The 20,110-nt window shown below is 40.3% G+C and overlaps 1 protein-coding gene across 3 annotated transcripts in view; it reads left to right on the top strand.

Annotated features, from left to right (window-relative positions):
- Nucleotides 1-20,110, top strand: part of Ppp4r4 (protein phosphatase 4 regulatory subunit 4) — an 87,793-nt gene that overhangs the window by 37,086 nt on the left and 30,597 nt on the right. For all 3 annotated transcript variants that reach the window (XR_013106637.1, XM_076921303.1, XM_076921304.1), the window contains exons 4-7: nucleotides 12,869-13,016; nucleotides 13,423-13,496; nucleotides 15,456-15,562; nucleotides 18,183-18,290. Coding sequence is in view for 2 of the 3 variants with exons in the window: in XM_076921303.1 (XP_076777418.1) it covers nucleotides 12,869-13,016; nucleotides 13,423-13,496; nucleotides 15,456-15,562; nucleotides 18,183-18,290 (437 nt within the window). In the remaining variant the exon portion in view is untranslated. The remainder of the gene's footprint in view (nucleotides 1-12,868; nucleotides 13,017-13,422; nucleotides 13,497-15,455; nucleotides 15,563-18,182; nucleotides 18,291-20,110) is intronic.

Raw genomic sequence — 20,110 nt, 5'->3', positions numbered from 1 at the left:
AGTAGAATGGAGAGAGCCCTCCTTGGTGCTGAAGGTATGATGATGACTAACTACTACTGAGGGAAGGAAGCAACTGTGCCTACTTCCCGAGAACCTTCTTTTCGGTAAAGCAAAGGCTTAATGAGGGAAGGCAGAACCTGCTGCTTCTGGTGGCCTGTGAAGATGCACTGTTTCTATGGGAGTAGCAGAAGAAACAGCAGCCTCTTCTGGAGAAGAACAAACAGGACAATGCACTAGTTACTGCTTCTGCAATACAGTAGGAACGTAAGCCTCTTGACCTTGAGAGATGGGCAGGAGATGTTAGAGCCAAGACTGCACCCAAATAAAGCAGAAAGGTCTGCCAATGGGAGTGGCAACAAGTTTGACGCTGTCAAAACCTTCCCTGCTCCAAGAACTAGCCATGGGACACTGAAAAAGTTCCATTACTGCAGCCTGGACTCAATGGTCCTGACTAAGATGACATAGAATCAAAGGATGAAAGTCTCTTATGTTTCCCACTAGCCTAACATGCAGCCATAAGCAACAGTGCTTTGTTAACAGGGAAGATAAAGTCTGAAGAGAAACCCCTGCTTGAGAGTGCTGTTGATTCATGGAGGAAAACCTTTGTCATTTCAGGTTGCTAGCTAAACACAAAGTAACAGTGGCCCACTGTTGGAGGAATCTAAAGCTAGAGATGCCACAGAGGTTACCATAGCAACATTAAAACTTAAGCCCAGGTGAGATACTTAGTAGATTTGTCCCTCTCCCCATAACCTGCCAAGAATGCATGTCAGTTTCAGAGTTGTTACTTCTGTCTTCAGTGAATAACTAGGATTGAGTAAAAAATTGCTAACCCCCAAATAAAGGAGGAAATGACCAAGTATCAATGATGATCCAAGAAGTATTCGATAGGTAAATTAAACAACAAACTTGCTAGAAATCTGTATATGTATGATACATAGGCATTTCAACACAGAGGTACTATAAAATAATCAAATAAAAATGCCAGAAGTAAAACGAGTAATACTAGACATGAAATGTGTTTGTAGGAAAGTTGGACACAACTGGGCAACCAGTGAGCATGAAGAAAGAAGTTCAACAAGCCGCCTTCAAAGACGAGTGCAGACCTCCAGTGGTTTTGAAACTGTATAAAGTGATCTAGTAAACAGGTTGAATCTCAGAAAGAGAAAAGAAAAAAATGGAAGAGATTATGGCTAAGACTTTTCTGAAATTAACGAAAGGCAAGAATCCATAGATAAAGAAAATAGTCTTGAGAGCAGCCAGAAAGAAAGGAGCAGGAAATAGGATGTAGAGGCAAGAACTGAACTTCTGGTTAGAAGCACACTGCCAGTGGGAAGGAGAAAGGACGAAACCACAGGGGAAGACTGAGTTTCTCAACAACTCAGTCAAGCTTACGGTGTCACTCAGCTGCCTCCCTGGCTTGAGTAAGTCTGGCACATAGGTTTGCATAGAGACTTGGCCATGAAGGCATTGAGATTCATGGTTGGCTATTTGCAGCTAATGCTGAGAACAACTGAGATAGCCACCCACAGGGGATTGGTAACTGAACTGTAGCTGCACAGCCAGTGGATAATACTTTTGTTTTTAATGAGACAGGGTTTCACTGTGTATTCTAAGCTGGCCTTGAACTTGTAATTTTGTACTGCAGATTCCCTGGTGCTGGTGTTATAGGTCTGCACCACCATACCTGGCCCACAGGCTCATTGTATGCATATTTCATTTGGTACATGATTTTAAAATGCTTACTAGTAGCTTTCATTTGTTTGTTTTTCACACATGGGGCTTCTCTACTCTGGCTTGTTTTATGTTGCTGGGTTTGGAAACTTCTGAGCTGTCATTTTTTTTTTAACTTTAAAATGTGCTTCTACCTTATCCCTTCCAGGTTTCCCATCTCTCATATAATTAGAACTTGTTCTTTTTTTGTCTTTTACCTTTTCTCTCATATTTTTCCTCTGTGATTTATGTTGAGTCCTGCCCCATTGTCCAGGTGACTGGTTTGTGTCTAACCTAATTTAATTTTGATTACTGTATTTTTCTGGTCTGGAAATTCTACTTTAGTTTTGTAAATCGTATTAGAACTTTGTGTTGAAATTCTTTCTTTTCTTTATTCTTTCATAGAATACATTTCAATTCCCTCTCTCCACTCCCCGAAGCCCAACCCTCTACTTCCCCTCACCCCCCAGATCCACTCCTCAGTTTCCCTACAGAAAAGAGCAGACCTCTCTGTGGTATCAGGGATACATCAGGGGATAACAACATACAATAAGACTAGGCACTTTGTTTTGTGACAGAAGTATTTCTGGGGAGATGCAATACAAACATCTACTCACCCCAGAACCCCAAAGTAAGGATACCACCAGGCTCCAGCTTGATGAGGCTGTAAGTTTAATGGGTTATTTACAGGAGCACGGTGGGTGCTTAACGATAGGAGCAGAAATGACTGAAAGACAGCTGCATTCCCAAAGCTGGGAAAGCTGGAGCGCACTTCACAGCCTGCAGGTGTCATAGGTCAGAGAGTGTCCTTTCCAAGAAATTCTGGTCTGAACCTCTTCAGGTAGCTTGGCTGGTTTTGGTTCTCTCGGGAAGCTGGTTGGGTTCCAGAGTTTGTTTGTAGCTCTTGGCAGCTTTATTATTTGATTACTCTGAGGTAGAGGGGCCTAGTGAATCTAGTCAGTTGCAGGCACTTTCTGAAGCTATTTTGAGTTATTTGCCTTCCTGCTTAAGGAGCATCCTTGCACCATGGAATGTTTCTTTTTCTGAGAGAACTTAGACACCAACTCCTCTTCTTTTTGTCAGTTACAAGTGAGCAGCTCTGACCCCTTGTCTGGCCACTCCACCCCCTCTGCCTTAGTGTTCTGCATCATCACTGACAGTGCAGCCAGCTGCCTGCTGACTGAGGCCTGGAGCCAAAGCACGCCTCCCCTCTGTTGAGTTGCTTTGGGCATTTTTATCCAAGTGCTAGAGTAGTCACCTGTGCTAGAATGTTCTTCTCCAGTTGCCAGAGCTCCAGGGCCTCTGGTAGTCTGCCTACCTGGGCAGCGTCTGTCTCTTAAACTACCAACCTCTCAAGACTCATCTAGAATCAGCAACGACTGAAGAGAAGCAGAGTCAAAATTATATGCTTGCTTTTCTGTATTTGCATAATTTCTTGGGGCCTAGTGGATACCTTTTCACTATTGTTCATTTCTAGGTGTTTTCATGGAGACAGTTTTTATATTTTTGTCTAGGTCTTTAAAATGATCTTGTTGGAAATATTGATGACTGTTACTCATCTGCCATTATCAAAAGAAGAAGTTATCTTATTTTTCCTCGTTTTAATTTCAGAATGTTAACATTGAGATTTATTTTATTTATATGTGTATGTATATAGGTGTGTGAATGTGTGTGTAGATGCCTGAGGAGACATGTCAGATCCCTTGGAAATGGAGTTACAGGTAGCTTCCTGATGTGAGTGTCGGGAACCAGACTTGTATCCTCTGGAAGAACAGTATGCACACTTTACCACAGGGCCATCTCTCAGATGATGGCCCTTGGGTGTTAACTTTAAATATTTTGTTTATGTAACTGCATAGGTTGTAGATATGCATAGCTCCCTGTGCTATTCCTGCAATTCCCTGTGTATTCACACAGGCCAGTTAACTTTTCTAATGATAGGAACACCTCAGAACCTATACTTAATATTCTGACAAAGATTTGTGACAGATCTCATTATGTAAGCATTTTTTTAGACTTACTTATTTTATTCTATGTGTATGAATGTTTTATCTGCATGTATGTCAGAGGTCAGAGGATGGTGTTGGATTCTCTTTGGAAATGAAGTTATAAGTAGTTCTGAGCCACCATGTAGGCTCTGGGTTCTCTGCAAGGGCAGCTAGTGCTCTTAACCACTGAACCATCTCTCCAGCTCAACACTCTGTTCCTAAACTCCCATTTCTTGTTGAAGTGAAATTGTGTTTGTAGTGGCAGTTCTGTACATTTGTCTCTATTTTCTCTTTAGAAAATCTTATAAATTCATGCCTTTAAATTCATCTATATGAAGTCACTTATTGTCCTACTTTGGTTTTTATTGCTGTGATGACACACCATGAGCAAAAGCATCCTGGGGATGCTTTTTATTTGGCTTTCATGTCTTGGGTCATAGTCCATTCCATAGAGGGAAAGCTAGGCACGACCCTGGAGACAGGAACTAAAGCAGATGCCAGGGAGGAGCACTGCTTACCAGCTTGCTTTCTATGGCTTGCTCAGTCTGCTTTGTTATACCAGCCAGGGCTGCCTGCCCAAAGAGGTGGTGCTACCTCCCATGAGTCATTAATCCCACATCAATCATTAATCAAGAAAATGCCCTACAGGTTTGCCTGCAGGTAATTTGATGAAGGCTTCTTGTCAACTGAAATTCCTTTCCCCAGATAGCTGTAGCTTGTATCAAACTGATAAAAATCTAACTAGGACACTAGATGAAATCTGCTTATATAGTATATTGTTTGGGAGATCTATTTATGTCTCAAAGCCATTTCAAAGTCGGCAGACCTAAAACTGAGCTTGTGAAATTTCTTTTTGTTGTTTTACATTTATTTATTTTGATGTGTGTGCATTTAGGTCCATTTCATGTTGTGTGTGTATGAGAGAGAGCTGAGGGAAGAGGTGGGGTGCCAAGTTGGCAGGAGTCAGCTCTCTCCTTCTGCCATGTGGGTCTTGGGGAATCAAACCCAGATAACAGGCTTAGCATTTCTCCCAGCCCCTGGATTTCCTACACTCTCTTCTATCCCTGGGTGTTTCAGGGTTCTGGCTTAAGAGTTATCCAGGTACCTTTGGCTCTTACTCTGTTGTGTAGTCTTTTTATTTTATGTGAAATTCTTCTTGAATGTATCCACTTCCAGCCACACTGTGGCCATGCTGGTTCTCCGGCTGTGAAAAGCTGTTTGCTCTGGAAAGCATGGCGCCTTTCAAAGCTGCCCTAGTCCTTGCTTTCCTTTTCTAGTGTGCTGTCTCATTACTTCCGATTCCCTTTCAACTCTTAGTAGGGCAGGACATTCCAAAGCATTTAGAGCTGTGTGTCTTCTGTTTAAAGCTCCGAGGCTTTGCCTCACTGGGCTGCCTGTTCACTGCTGAAGCAAACCCACCTCGTGGCTCCAAGCATTTAGATTGCTTTTTTCAGTCCTCTTGTTCTGTGTTTCTTCACACTCCCCGGTGCTGCCTGCTGGGGCCGCACTTTCCCATGCTTTTTGCTTTCCTGCCTCCTCCTGTCCACCCTCTGAGTAGGTTTCCCTCTTTCTTCTTCTTCTTTTTTTTTAAAAAAAAAAAAAAAAAAAAAAAAAAACAACCCATGGGTTGTTACATCTCAAGAGAGCTTTCTCTGACTCCTCAGATATTACCCCTAGGGCTCTCGTGGTAACTTGAACTTCTCACCCTTAGCTCTTAGCACACTTTTAATGGTAGAATTGGCAGTATTATTGAAATGTAAGGTACACTGTTGGTCTTGGTTGATTGCTAAGTCTCTAGCAATCAGCATAAACTTTGAACATGATTAGCTAGCTATTTCTTGAGTGTTCAAATTTCTGTGAAGAAGAGTCATTTAAAGGTAGATAACCAGACCCTTGACATTTCCCAACTACTCAGTCTCATTCTGGTCCTTAACAAATGTGAATGAAATTAAAATTCTGTCAGCTTAGGAATTCAATTCTTGAAAACGCCTGATCTGAGAGGAAATGAGATAGAGTCAAGATGGAAGTGCCTCAGCATTTTCTGCCATCCTGCATCCTGGCTCATCAGCACCACAGGTACAGCAGGGAGCAGCACTTTACTGTGGGAAAACTCTGCTAATTAAGGTCCTCCATGACCTGATAGTTTCAGCTCAGCCCAGTATGGGAGAGTCCCTTCTTTGGCAGGGGTTCTCCATTCTCTGACATTGTCCAAGGAATTCTAAGCCCCCTATACTCACCTCTACCTGAGGAATGTCAGGTGGCCTCAGTTGGTTTATAGGATCAATTTCCTTTCTCCTGACATAATCTGTTCGGTTGGTCAGTACCTGAGATTCCGGAAATGCTTCCCCATGCTAATGAGGCATTCCAGGTATCCTAAGCCTCAGCCAATGACCTTTGCCCATCCTATATCCCTGCCCTCAGTCCCCAAAAACATTACAAGCCTTCAATCATTAAGTAAAGTTGATCTGCTTGCTGACTGTGGTCTCAGTGTGGTTTATTCACCATATGAACTCACGGGGCTTCTGATCTCCCTATTCATTGTCTCCACTCCCACACTTCAAGATAGATCCTTACCCTGATCCTGAGGTCTACAAGGTCCTGGCCATCAAACTCAACCTGAAGGAGCAACTTGAGACTTGGTCCCATTGGCACAGACACAAACATGAACAGAAGCGCATCTGTGAGCATGTGCCCTACCCTACCTGACTCAGAATGGTACTCTACTCTTCTAAGGTGTTTGGCACTGCCTGGGTTGTGGGTCTGGGGTCATTCAGAGATTCACCAGTTTTGGTTTTAGTAAATTAGACACTTTTTATTAAAAAGAGATCATCCAGGACTAAATCAGAGAGACTTCCCTCAGCACAGCCTGGCTACTGTTAGCCAAAGGATTATAAAAGGGTGGTGTAGGGTGACAAAATGGCAGTTATAATTTTTGGGACCCAAATGAACTCATATCCTGTCTAGGTGCAGGCAAGGCTTGATTTTATAACAGACGTCCAGCAGGTGCCTTGGCCATCTAAGCAAGCATTTCATACAAAAGTGGAACTCAGCAGTTAGCCTGTTTAGTCTTGTGATCCATTACCGTGTAGGAATAAGCCGTGAAATATTTTGCAACAATCATTACATGTTTAAGAGTAGTCTAACTGCACCAGAAAGTGGTTCCTCTTGAGCCAGCAGACAGGGTATACTCAACGTAGGAGAAACTTCCTCATTGGCTTATACAGGCTAAAAACAATTTGTTTCTACAAGTTTAGCATTGTAAATGTGTCCTCTAAACATAATGTTCACCATCACACCTGTAGCGAGCATTGAGGACTGGGCCTCTTGCCATCCGCACAGGTATCCTTCTCACTGCCTTCTTCTCACTGAAAGCACAGGGCCTAGCAGGAGGCCTCCAAGGATACTGGACCCATGCCACCTCAGGCTTCATGCTACTCTGGAAGCCTTGAAGAGGCTCTAGGTCTCTACCTGGATAACTGGGTACCAAGGTGGAGATGGCATGTAATACAATGACCTGGTCTTCAAGGATTTATGAATACTTAGGGTGTCCTCAGACACACAGGGCCACATCTGACTCCCCAGTCTGCAAATGCCTGGTCACAGCTTTCTTCTTTTTTGAGGGGACTTATGTGCCACAGGCTGACCTTCATCAGTATATATGCTGAGGGTGACTTCCAACCCCTGTGCCTCCACCACACCCAACAGTTTGTTGTGGTTGGTTTGTGGATTGGCCTGGGATTTGGAGCTTTTACCTCTCAGCATTGTGAGATTTTGATTGTTTTGTTTTTCTTATGTGAGATTTTTTTTTCAGAGAGAGAGAGAGACTGAGAGAGAGAGACTGAAACTTCAGTTATCTGTGTTTGCCCTTTGAGGCAGTTTTATTCACCAACTTGCCCTTTTGTTAACTTTTTGTTTATTGATGCTGTTCAACATGCTTACATGCTTGTTAGGGACCTGATGGGCTTCGTTTCTCTGAGTGGCAGATTGATAATAAAATTAGTCATAGAAACTAAAATAAAATACGATTCTCAGAAACTTTAGAGAGAGTTTAGGTTGGAAAAAATATGGCGGTTAGGAACATGCTATTTCCATTTGCTTGTAGAAATCACTAGGCTTTCCTTTACCACTATTTGCTAAAGAGAACAGTTTATTGTTTTCCCTCCACAAAATATTTAACTCGTTAAATACTTTATGGATCATTTAAGATAGTTATTACAGCTACCAAATCTATTAAGTAGATATTTCTTTCATAAAGACATTCTTTGAAAAGTGTTAAATTGTTACTTTTTATTTTAAATTGAAACTATAAAAATCTATGATTCTATCTCCTCCTCTTCCTCTTTTTTTTTTTTTTTTTTTTTTTTTTTTTTTTTTTTTTTTTTTTGAGGGGTGGCCCTGTATTTTTGCATGACAGGTCATTTATTTACTCGTTTCCAATTGTGAAATGGTGACCATTATTATAGCCTTCACAGAAAAGTTCTTAGGATCTTCTTTGTGTACATCCTTGTCAACCTCTTTAGTCACTGAATGCAGATTTAAAGAAGGACTCTCTTCATTATTCTGGCTTATGGCCTGCAGTGCATTTTTTCTCTCTGACTGATTTGCTGTTCTTAGCCAGCTCTCCTCTCCATCTTCCTTTTGGTATGGGATGAGGAAGAGAATGGGGTTTGGGAGGAAACTGTTACAGGCGTCCTAGAGTTGGCATGTTCCAACTGTTTGTCAGTAGCTCAGACTTAGTCTTTTGTAAATGTTAAAAACTATAAGAGTTGCCTCCTACTGCTAATTACTGAAAACTTCCACACTGACTACCCTTAATTCCCCAAATATTTAAGTTCCTATTATCTAAACTAAAAACAATCAGTAATGTAATGGACTTTTCAATCTTACTTTGTAATTTTAGAACATGGGAATCTGGGATATTTGCCCATTAGGAATAAACTCATAGTTACATGATGCTCCTCTCTGTTGCATATCGTGAAGAGATGTAACGCAGATTCACTGGGGACCGTTCTCTCCCTCTCGACAAGGGGGGCAGCACACTCTTTTATGACATACTAACTAGAGTGGATTACACATGTGCCTAGCACACTTTCCTTCCTTCAATAGAACTAATTTTAAACTAGTTGACACAATATCTCATTTCATTTTCAAAGAGTTTAGGCTAGACTGTCTGCCAAGCAATAGTATAGAATAGAACAGGTAGCTGGCCTTCAGGCACACACTTAAGCAAATGGAGGAATTTGCTTTGCAGTGTCTTCCAAGGTCTATGAGGACACACACTTATTTATCCCAGGGGTATGTATTTCACATGTGTTTGTCCAGAGGCTGTGACTCTGGAGGATAACACTAATTGGCAAATATGAAATTTATTCTACATTTCTGAAAAATATGTTTAAAAATTAACTGATTCTTTTTTTTAAAGCATTGATGAAATCTCTTAGTCTGTGCTGGTTTCTTAACAGTTCCAGATATTGAAGTCAGCACAAGAGAAAAAAACTAAATCCTGATAAGACTTGAGGATTTTTCAAAAATTAAATGCAGAATAGTTGCTACAGAGTCAAGACTAAGTCACACAGTAAGAAGACGAAGCTGAAGGCTCTTCTTGTTCCACTTTGCATGGAGCTTTCTCTGTGCAAACCCAGGATGTGATGACTTTAGTGGCCAGGAAGCTGCTTAGGATCTCAAAAGCAGACTGTGGACTGGAGTGTACACTGTGGCTCTCGGGAGTTCTTGGATTATATATATTTATAAAGTCTTTTCTGTTTCTAAATAAAAGCTATGCTTTTGAAACCTGTAAGTCTATATATTGGCCACATCAGTTTTTTTTTTTTTTTTAAATGTGTTCTTCAGATCCAAAATTGCTAGTATGGGATGATGTTTATTCTGGAAACAGCAAAACAAGGTTGATAGGAAGGTTGGTTCCAGAGACTAACTACAACCTCTGCATTAATGTGCTTTTTTTCCCTCTCAGCCAAAGACTTTTAAGCAACACAGTTGATGGTTATAAATAAACATACATAATCACATTTGTGTGTGTGTGTGTTGTAAAAGCTTTTAACAAAACAGCCATACAAGTAAGTTGTATTTTTTTTTTATGGGAATTAACCATATTGCATGGACATTTGCCACAGCAAAGGGCACTGCCCCATGAGGTTTAGAGTTGTTGTGAGCCATGTCTTAATGGTGAATGGACATACAGGGGCTGTGAGGAAGACGTCAGTGTACAGGAGTGCTTTGGTTCATAGCAGGTAATGGATTGTAGGGCATTAGCTCAGTGGCCAGCAACAGAACACTTCACTGCTCTGCTGTTCCTTCTGCTAGAGTATTAGGAGTGTTACTTGCTCCTAATGACCAGCAACTGTTTCACTGCACCAAGTGAAGCAGGAATATGGCACAGTATGTAAATCATCGTGACAGGTGCTGGTGTCGAGCACATCAGGTGCAGCTATGTAAGGACCCAACTGAAGGAGGAGTGAGAGTGTGCACCTATGCCTTGCCTTGCCTTTTGTCTGATTCTGCCAATCCCTGACATTTAGGACCGCCCTCAAAATTTCCTGACCCCACCTCTTAAGAGATGTTGAAAGTACATAAGGAGAGAGAGAGAGAGAGAGAGAGAGAGAGAGAGAGAGAGAGAGAGAGAGAACGAACACCAGGAGCAGAGAGTTCCATCCTGAATGCGTGCTGGGTAGTCAGAGTTATAGCAGACTAACAGACAAGGTTTCATAAAAAGTGTCCTCTATGTGGGACATAGACCATAACCAAAGGGTTGTGCGGCATGCTCAGTAATGACTTCAGCCCCTCCAGGGGCTGGTGAGCTTGGTGTGTGTGTGTGTGTGTGTGTGTGTGTGTGTGTGTGTGTGTGTGTGTGTGTTAGGGAACTTGACATTCACATATTCATAGGTGTATTCTTTTTTAAAGAATAGAATGTATAACTTTTACTTTCAAAGTGGATTAAAATAGGACTGTCAGGCAAGACTTGTTCTAAAAATGGTATCAGAGTCCAGGCTTAAGAGAGCTCAGGGAGCCACCATATGGAAATCTGGGCAAAGGAGGGTTTTGGAGAAGATCTTGTATGTTACCAAAACAACTTGGTAACATAACAAGTTGTGGTAACTTGTATGTTACCACAACAACTTGAGAGGGAAAGCCATAGGGGGATCTGAGCTAACACTTGAGAATCTCTCTGGCTACCTAGTAAAGGAAAAGAGGGACACTGATGGGTCAGATGAGATAAAGGCTGTTTGAATAATTAAAGATGCTTTGGACGGGGTCATAGTGGGAGAGGTAACAAGTGGTCAGGTTACAGATATGTTTTGAAGGCAGGCCCTCTAGATGCATTGGGTGAGGGGAAAAGCAAAGTGAAGGATGACCCTGAAGTTTGCAAACGGAGACGCTGAAAAAACTAAGAGTTGTCATTTACCAAGAGAGACGAGGAAGATGACAGGAAGCATAGGTTTTAGGACAGTGGCTCTCAACCTCGGTAATGCTGTAACTCTTTAATACAGTCCTCATGTTGGGGTGACCCCAACCATAATATTATTTTTATTGCTACTTCATAACTGTAATTTTGCTATTGCTATGTATCAGAATGTAAATATCTGATATTTCTGATGACCTTATGTTGTGACCCCTATGAAAGGGTTATTCAACCTCCAAAGTGGGGGTCTCAACTGTGGTTTTAGGAAGAGACCAGTGAAGATACAGGCAAGGTGCTATTCCTTCTACAAACTCAAGAGTAGTATAGAGAAAGATACTGGACATTAAACTGGTCAATATTTAAATGGTCATTTACATAGTAGTTTATAAATTGTACAAATAAAAGCTGTTTAAATAATATTGTATCATGATCATGTTGTAATTGACTTTTATTATATAACGAAATAATGCCAGAAATGTTAGTCTTCCCAAGATCACAAAAATGAAACTTAATGACAGTAAATATTCTGATGTTCTGATAACTGCTCTGCCAGTCACAAAACTGACACATAAAGAAAATTCTCACTATTTTCATAACTGAGCAAACAAAAATTCTGCTCTGTCTTCACATTGTACATTTATCCCGAAAACCAACGGGCTTCTAGAGAGACGTACAGTTATTTTGATATTTGAAGAAACTTACTTAGATTATTTTTTTAGCCTTTGATGTATATTTTAATGTAGGCTTTAAATGTGCATGTTCAAATTCTTTAAATGGTATGAGTCCAATTTATTGTTTAAAAACATTCTTATGTTTAAGAAAATTTTTAAATGGTTTATTTTATGGTAATTTATTCTATTATTAGTTATATCAAGGGGAAAAGGGGGGAAGAAACTACATTTACAGTTTCTTGGGTTTTTTTGTTTGAGAGAGGGTATCATTGTGTAGCAATGGCTGATCTGAACCCCCTATGTAGACCAGGCTGGCCTGGAACTCACAGAGATTCACCTGCCTCTGCCTCCTAATTGCTGGAATTAAAGGTGTGCACCACATCTGACCATTTGCACATTCTTGAGTATTTTCCTTTCCATATTAGAATAATAATATTTATTTATTTTAGATGTTTTTCAATTTTTATTCTGTGTACCTGTGAGTACCCGTGTGTGTAGGGGTGTGTACATATGAGTGAGGTTATCTGCAGAGGCAAGATGGATCCATTGGATCCTTGGAGCTGGAGTCACAGGCAGGTGAGAGCTGATTGACCTGGGTGCTGGGAGTTGAACTCAGGTCTTCTGCCAAAGCAGTACAAGCTCTTAAGAAGCGAGTCATCTCTCCAGCCCTTATGGTGTTTATTTTTGAAACAGAAATTCAGGAAATGAGAATGCATGTGGTTGAGATTTGACATTGCTGAGCTCAGCAGGATGGCATCTGCAGATCGCCATTAGCGATGTAAGGGTTGAAATCCATCAAACCCACCTACTCTGTTCACTCTGGAGGATCATTTTCATCCAGTAAAGCAGGAGAATGTTACCTAGTGGAGAAATTCTTAAAACAATGAAAATTTCTTAAGAAAATTATCATCTAATATGTTAAATATTGGGAACAGATTAATATGGTTCTCTTAAGAGAAGGTTGTATTTAGTGAGTCTGCTGTTTGGTTTCTGTAACCTTGGCTGTTATAATATTATAACGTTACTCTTCTGACCTCTCATTTCTGTAAATAGCAAATTCTTTGTGCTCACTCACACAGGAAGTCCTCCATGTTGCGAGCGTGGAAATGCAGCTAACGGCTGCAGTGTCCTTTCTGACCATTCTTCAGGAAGAATCAATGTCAGTCCACACCTTTGCACACTCCTTCCTGCAAGTCATTCTCCTGCACCTGGAGCACAGGGATACAGGTCAGGGCCCAGCCTGCTTCCTTACATTCTTGTTTATGTTATCTGGCAAGTGGTTGTGGTTCATTTGCCCTGCGGGCCTGAGGGGAAGAGCTGAGGTCCCTCCAAGAGCATCCCTGGGAGAGAGCGCAGTAGTGCCTCCTCTGGGCTTCTTTCCTTAGAAGTTTTCCTTACATTTCTGTTCATGGGATTATCATACAGTAAGAATAGCATATATCTCCCTCAATTTATTTTTCAGTATTTAAAGTTCTCTAAAGTTATTCAAAACAAACACTGTAGAAAGTGTCTTAGAATGGTAATTGTAATTCTTATTTTTTAATAAAATGGGATTATGGCTGTTGGTGAATGAGTTGAATGTACGTTTGTTCCTGAGATGTTTAACAGAGCATGTTGCATCTATGCCCATTAGGTGTCAGCAATGCATGGCTGGAAACACTTCTCTCTGCAGTAGAATTATTGCCAAAAGAAACCCTGAGGCATGAGGTAATATTGTTTTTTTTTTTTTCCTTTTTGTAAATAGTCACTTTGCAGGGTTTTATTTTATTTTTTTTTAAGAAATAAGATTGTTTTCCATTGTGAATACAACATATACTCATTGCAGAAAACTTAAATAATTCAGAAAATGTAAGGAAAAAATAATTTATCCTTATGTAATTGGCTGGTTTTAAGTTTCTGAGCTCTGTCCTTCAGCTTCCCCCTGTGGTTGCTGCTTGTCAATAATACTGAATTATAAGTAATTATATTGAATCTGAACATGGGCACTTTTCACTTAGCATTATTTTCTTGTGTATAGTTGCAAATTATTTTACTTGTTAAATGCTGGCAGCTACTTTCAGCCTTCTGTTTTACTATCATGATAAGGCATCTCTGTAGAGCCTTTCAGGTAGTTCTTTTAATTGTAGCATTTATAAAAGTGGTATCACCTGGCAAGGGGACATTAATATTCTTAAGCTCTTCACTAAATATGTGAAATACAGTTACCCTGAGTTTTATTAAAAATAGTGTTCCACTGGCATGTGGCTCAGTCGGCAGAGAGCTCGGTGAGCATGACTGAAGCCTGGGTTTGATGCCCAGGATGTCATCAACTAGGCATGGGTCATATGACTGTAACCCTGGCACTCAGAAGGTGAACGTAGGAAGAGGAGGTCAAAGTCCTTCTTGACTACATTGTGAATTCCAGTTTATCCTGGGTCATGTGAGACTGCCTTAAAATCAATAAAAATGATGTTCCAATATGATTTGGTAGGCTAAAGGCATGATTGCATTTTAACTGGAAATTTCAAATGATATGTTTCATATATCTAATTGGTTGTATCTGTTCTTTAGGAACTATCTGAGCCTGTCCTTTAGGCTCCATTTACACATATCATCTCTCAACCATTCTTTCTTACATTTGTATATATTTGTATAAAAGTTAGTCCTAGTTGGTATTTGCCTTTTAATTTTCAATATGGTTCATTTTGTTTCTCTTGAACATTTTAATTATAAATTAAGGTGACACACTAGAAAAAACTGCAAATCTGTCCTCTAATGAAATAACTTTGCATTCTTTGAAAATTCTCCTTGTATGTATTTCTTTGCAAACATCCTACGGTAAAAAGTTATTCATTGAAATATCCTCCACAGATGATCTTGTGTCTTTGTCTGTATTCTAGTTTGCCATTCTACCACAATACCAGAGTATTCTCTTTCAAACGGCAACTGTTACCCAGTAATAATACTGTGCACCTGATGGCAAGCAGCTAGACATCCTATCACATAGTGAACTGCTGAGCAGAGTGCAGAGATGTGCTCTTTGTGGCTTTGAAGAACGGGTAAACTTGAGTGGAGCAGTTGCTACTCAGAGTGCTTGGTGTCTTTAGCATGTGACTTTTAATAGACTCATTGGTATGAGAAATAGCAACATTAAAAATTCAAGAATTAGTTTGAGAATGTCAGACCACTATTCATAATTCTCTGCAGTGTGCCATGCTGTTTAGTTTTTTTTTTAGTGTCTAGACTATGAATAATACAGCACCAGACTTTGGTCTTTATGTTCTAATAACCAAATCTCCTAAATAGGTTTTTCCCTCCATATTCTTAGAATAAGTATAAAATTACATGTGAAATAGAGTTCAGAGTACCTGGTGACTAATTTGTTTTTCTCTGTTGAAAATGTGTATTTCAAAGTTAGCCTTCATATGCACTCAGACCAGGGCAGAGCTGCCTGTGAGGTCTATCTCACGGCTTTGTGTCTAGTTGGTTTCAGTTGCATTTGTCATCTGTACCTTAGGCAAGAAGACCAAGAAAGTGATCCAAGTTAAGAGTGACCATACCACCTCAGTTGTAATTCATGTTCTTTAACAATGTCTAAAAAATGAAAATATTCTTTGAAGCCGTTGGCGTCGGCATCAGGAGTGTATAATTCTCTGTCCATTTATTCTCCAAATCATTTCCTTTTAGATTCTCAATCCACTTGTTTCCAAAGCACAGCTTTCCCAAACTGTCCAGTCGCGCTTAGTTAGCTGTAAGATTTTAGGAAAGCTAACCAACAAATTTGATATCCATAGGTGAGTATTTGAATGTAAGTTTGTTTCTTTTATCAACTTAAATTGAGTTAAAATATCTACTGCTATATTAGTAATGGTTACTTTTGCATTATTCCACACACTCACTACCTCAGCCATTGTAGCTGGACAGGCTTCTCAGACAAGAGTCTAGTGACTGGGAGCAGTTCCTCTCAGTTTCCTGGGTCTTCATGGTCGAGTTAAATTACCCTCTAGCTCCAGTCTTAGTCTCCCAATTGCATACCATGGTGACTTGTGAGGATAAAATGGCGTTGTCTTGGGATTTCCAAGATTGAAAAATGTGAGCTAAAGATAGGATTTCTGCTTTCTCACATCACTGCTATGAATCCCTTATTTTGAATAATAATCATGACAGAGCATGTCTGCATTGTATGTGCTGCTCACATTACATGTGCTGGAGCTATAACATGAGAGCAGTTGTCAAAGCAGAAGTGTATTTGCCTGAGAGATGCCAGAGTCAGACATTGTATTGCTATAGCTTTCTGAATTAGCTAAGAACATTTAATTGCTGGTACAAAGTTAACCATTAACTTTAACAAGTACTGTAACTAATGGTAACATCCAAATTATGTAAAAATTCAATATAAACTGTGAAATCTTATGTTAAAGTATATTGGGTTAGTAAGTTAAGTCAGGGTTTTAAAGAATATTTAAGAGCTATTTTTGAACAATTTCATATATATACATATATGTGTGAATATGTACTTATATATGAACATGTACATATACACACATATGTATACAACACACACATGCACACACACATGTATAATGCATGTTGCTATAACTAACCTGAATGTCCCTTTATCAGCCCCTTCTGGATATTTCCCCTTCTCACTTTCATTTTTTTTTCTTCTTTGAAAAAAACCTACCATGTCTAATTAGTGCTGCCTGCATGCACATGGATGTGGGCAACCTATCAAACCACCTTGAAGAAAATGAATCTACAGCCTTTGCTAGTAACTTCCCAGCTAGGGTTGGAACTTCGTGTGTCCCTCCTGTTGTTGCTGGAATGTTATCTGACTTGTTCTTATGCCAGTAACCAAAGCTGCTGTAAATTCATGAGTATAACAGCCACGCCATATCTGAAGACAGAATTTCACCGCGTGCCTCTCCCTGTTCTGTTTCTCCCATTTTTCTGCCTCTCTTTCACAGAGGCAGAACTTTTCTGAACTTTGTGGGGGCTGTCTAATTTATGGTTCAATACTCAGCACTTACTCTCAGCACTTTGACCAGATGCGAATCTCTTGCACTGGCTTCTCCCACTGCCAAAAGAAGCATCTTCCTCAGTTGAGGGCAGCACTACTGTATAGGTGTAAACATAAAAACTTAGGAGGCAGTTTGACAGCTGTGCATTTAGCAAGTAACTGTCTTAAGTTTCTACCAAAGGCCTGGAGCCTCCCAGCTGTGGGCCTTTGACAAGATTCACAGTAAGAGACATGGATTCCCTCCTATGGAATAGCACTAAAACCCAGTCAGAAAGCAGTTCATTACCTCCAGAACAGTCGTGCCACTATTGCACAGTAGTCACATCTTGCCTCACAGGTCAGTATTGTAAGTATGCAGATCAACACTGGGTAATTGTATTGATAACTTTTCTCCACTAGTCATTCACATTGCATCTTCTGGCACCATGGAAAGTAGCCAGCAGGGTAAAAGTTTTCATATTAGTTCTGGCTTGATTTCTCTATAACCTATAGAACAACCAGAGCATGCTGTGTCTTAAGTAATAGGGTCTTACTATATAGTTATATGGGCAGCCAAGAACAATATCAGTCATAGGGAGATATCACATATCTGGTACTAAGATTTTTATTTAATAACCTGTATCTTCTAAGGAAAAAAGTGTTGTGTACCCTTGCAGGGTACTGCCATTCAAACTCCTTTATAAAGACATGTATCTTAAAAATCACCTCATGAGTGGTTTTCCTAAAGCTTTTTCACATACCCTGAGTTTTGGTTATCCTACTTAGTAAGTATTCTATTGCTGTGAAGAGATGAGATGCCATCTTCACAGCTCTTATAGAAGACAACATTTAATTGGGGCTGGCTTACAGTTTCAGAAGTTTAGTCCATTATCATCATGGTGGGAAACATGGCAGCACTCAGGCAGACATGGTGCTGGAGAAATAGCTGAGAGTTCCACATCTGGGTCTCCAGGCAGCAAGAGGAGAGAGAAGGACAGAGAGAGAGAGAGAGAGAGAGAGAGAGAGAGAGCGAGAGAGAGACAGAGAGACACAGAGAGAGTTGAAACCACGAAGCACACTCCCAGTGACATACTTTGTTCAACAAGGCCACACCTTCTAATCTTTCTTTCTCAAGCAGTGCTACTCCCTGATGACTAAGCATTCAGATATATGAGCCTCTGGGGTCCTTCTTATTCAAACCACCACACCCCCTTCCATCTTACCCCTCCTTTCATTCCTCTGACCCAATCTCTGCTTTCTAGCTTCCTGTTTTCTACAGACACTCTATATTAAATATACAAATCTAAAAAGTCTCTCATATATGATAATTTGAGATTTGGGGATTTTTGAAAATATTAGTTTAAAATGTCCATCCATTCACACATTTCTTTTTTTTCTTAACCTGTCTTCCTCAGCATTAAAAGAGAAATACTTCCCTTGGTAAAATCACTCTGTCAAGATGTGGAATATGAAGTTCGATCTTGTATGTGTCGGCAATTAGAGAACATAGCTCAGGGCATTGGGTAAGTGTACGTCCAGGTCCTCATGCTGCACAATTGCATTGCCAAAGTGCAACACGCACAAAGCCTGCTCATGTAGTTCATGAATGTCTGCTGTTCTTTATGTGCTATCCTCAGGTGATCAGAGCAGGCCTCTCCTGATGTGTCTGCGGTAAGAGATAAAAGGGGACATAGCCAGCATGGCAGTTGATATTCAATTAATGCCAGTTTCTTTCTTTTTCATCCTGGTTACTCAGTTATAGTTCTGAGCAACCAGATCCAAGAGGGGACCATGTCCAGGAGAAACTATACCTGGAATATAGCTGATCGGTTCTTTTGGGGACCATAATCTAGTTATATTTTTTAGGTGTTTTAAGTAGATTTGCTGTAATTGAAGTCTTGTTGAATTCCTATGAATTCCAGGCTTGTGTGTGCTTGGATTTGTAATTTGTGGCTCTTCTTGCCCATTGGGGAAGTAGAAGCATAGGACAGGCAGTCTATAGTCTGCCTAAAAACAGATCCCAGGTCAGGGTACAAGTATATACTGTATTCAACGAGATCTCTAAAAATCATCTTGGGAAAGTGAGTTTTGTTATAAGGATTCTAAAGTAGTTGGAGAGATATTGGTGTCTCTTAATTTAGTGGATACTACATTGATTTAATCTGTTACTAGTTTTCACAGATAAGGACAGTGAACTTATGATAGTGATTACTTTGGAAAGCTTTAGGATGTCGCTAACAGACTCAGGGCATAGTCATGTACCGTGAGCTGTGTCTGCTAACAAGTTCTTGTGCTGTGATCTCAGAACTGTTTTCCTGGTAGGTCTTCTGAAGCTTCATGACTCTTATTGGATCGGTGTGGACTGTAATTACCTCAGTCTCATGTAGACCATGCATATGAGTCAGAGTCAGAATTGGATTGGACAGTGCACTACTACTTATTCACTTCATAAAGATGCGGAATACCTATTACCTTTTTTTTTTTTTTAACCAACTGACTTTTTTTTTTACTGTTTAAAAAAATGGGAAGGCCAAGTGTTTTAGTTACTGTTCTGTGCTCTGAAGTGACACAGTGAGTAAGGGAACTTGGAAAAGGAGGCATTTGAGTGGAGGCTTGCTTACAGTGTTAGTTCATAGTCAGTATGGTAGGAAGCAGACAAGCACGGCTCTGGAGCAATAGTTGAGAGATTTATATCCCAATCAGCACAAAGAAAGGGGAGAGTACACACACACACACTCATGCACGCACACACATGCACACACACACACTCACAGACATTCACATACACACCCACACACGCACACACACGCATGCACACCCTCACACACAAATACACGCTCACACAAACACACACGCACAGACTCACACTCACACATGCATGCACACACGCACACACACACACACATGCACACACACACACTCACACACACTCATGCATGCACACACACACATGCATACCCACAAATGCACACACACATGCACACACACACAAGCACACACGAATGTATGCATGCACACTCTCACACACAAACACACACATACACACACAGTGTGGCCCTTTTGAACTTCAAAGTCTACTCCTAGTGACACACCCTCTCAAACAGGGCCACACCTATTCCGACAAGGCTCACCTCCTAATCATTCCCAAGCACTTCGAACTGGGGACCAAGCATTCAAATATATTTAAACCACCACACCAAGCATGTTCAAATTAGTCTTCCTTAATTAATTTGGGATTATTTCTTAAGGATTAATTTAAAAATAAAATTACAGAGAATGTCCTCAGCTTCTGTAGGTTAGAATACATTTAAACCAATTTGCTTGACCATATGCGCATATTTAT

The sequence above is a fragment of the Arvicanthis niloticus genome, chromosome 23, assembly GCF_011762505.2.
Source record: "Arvicanthis niloticus isolate mArvNil1 chromosome 23, mArvNil1.pat.X, whole genome shotgun sequence".
Lineage (NCBI taxonomy): Eukaryota > Metazoa > Chordata > Mammalia > Rodentia > Muridae > Arvicanthis > Arvicanthis niloticus.
The sequence above is the reverse complement of the archived record's forward strand: the minus strand, read 5'-3'. Positions and strand labels throughout refer to the sequence as shown.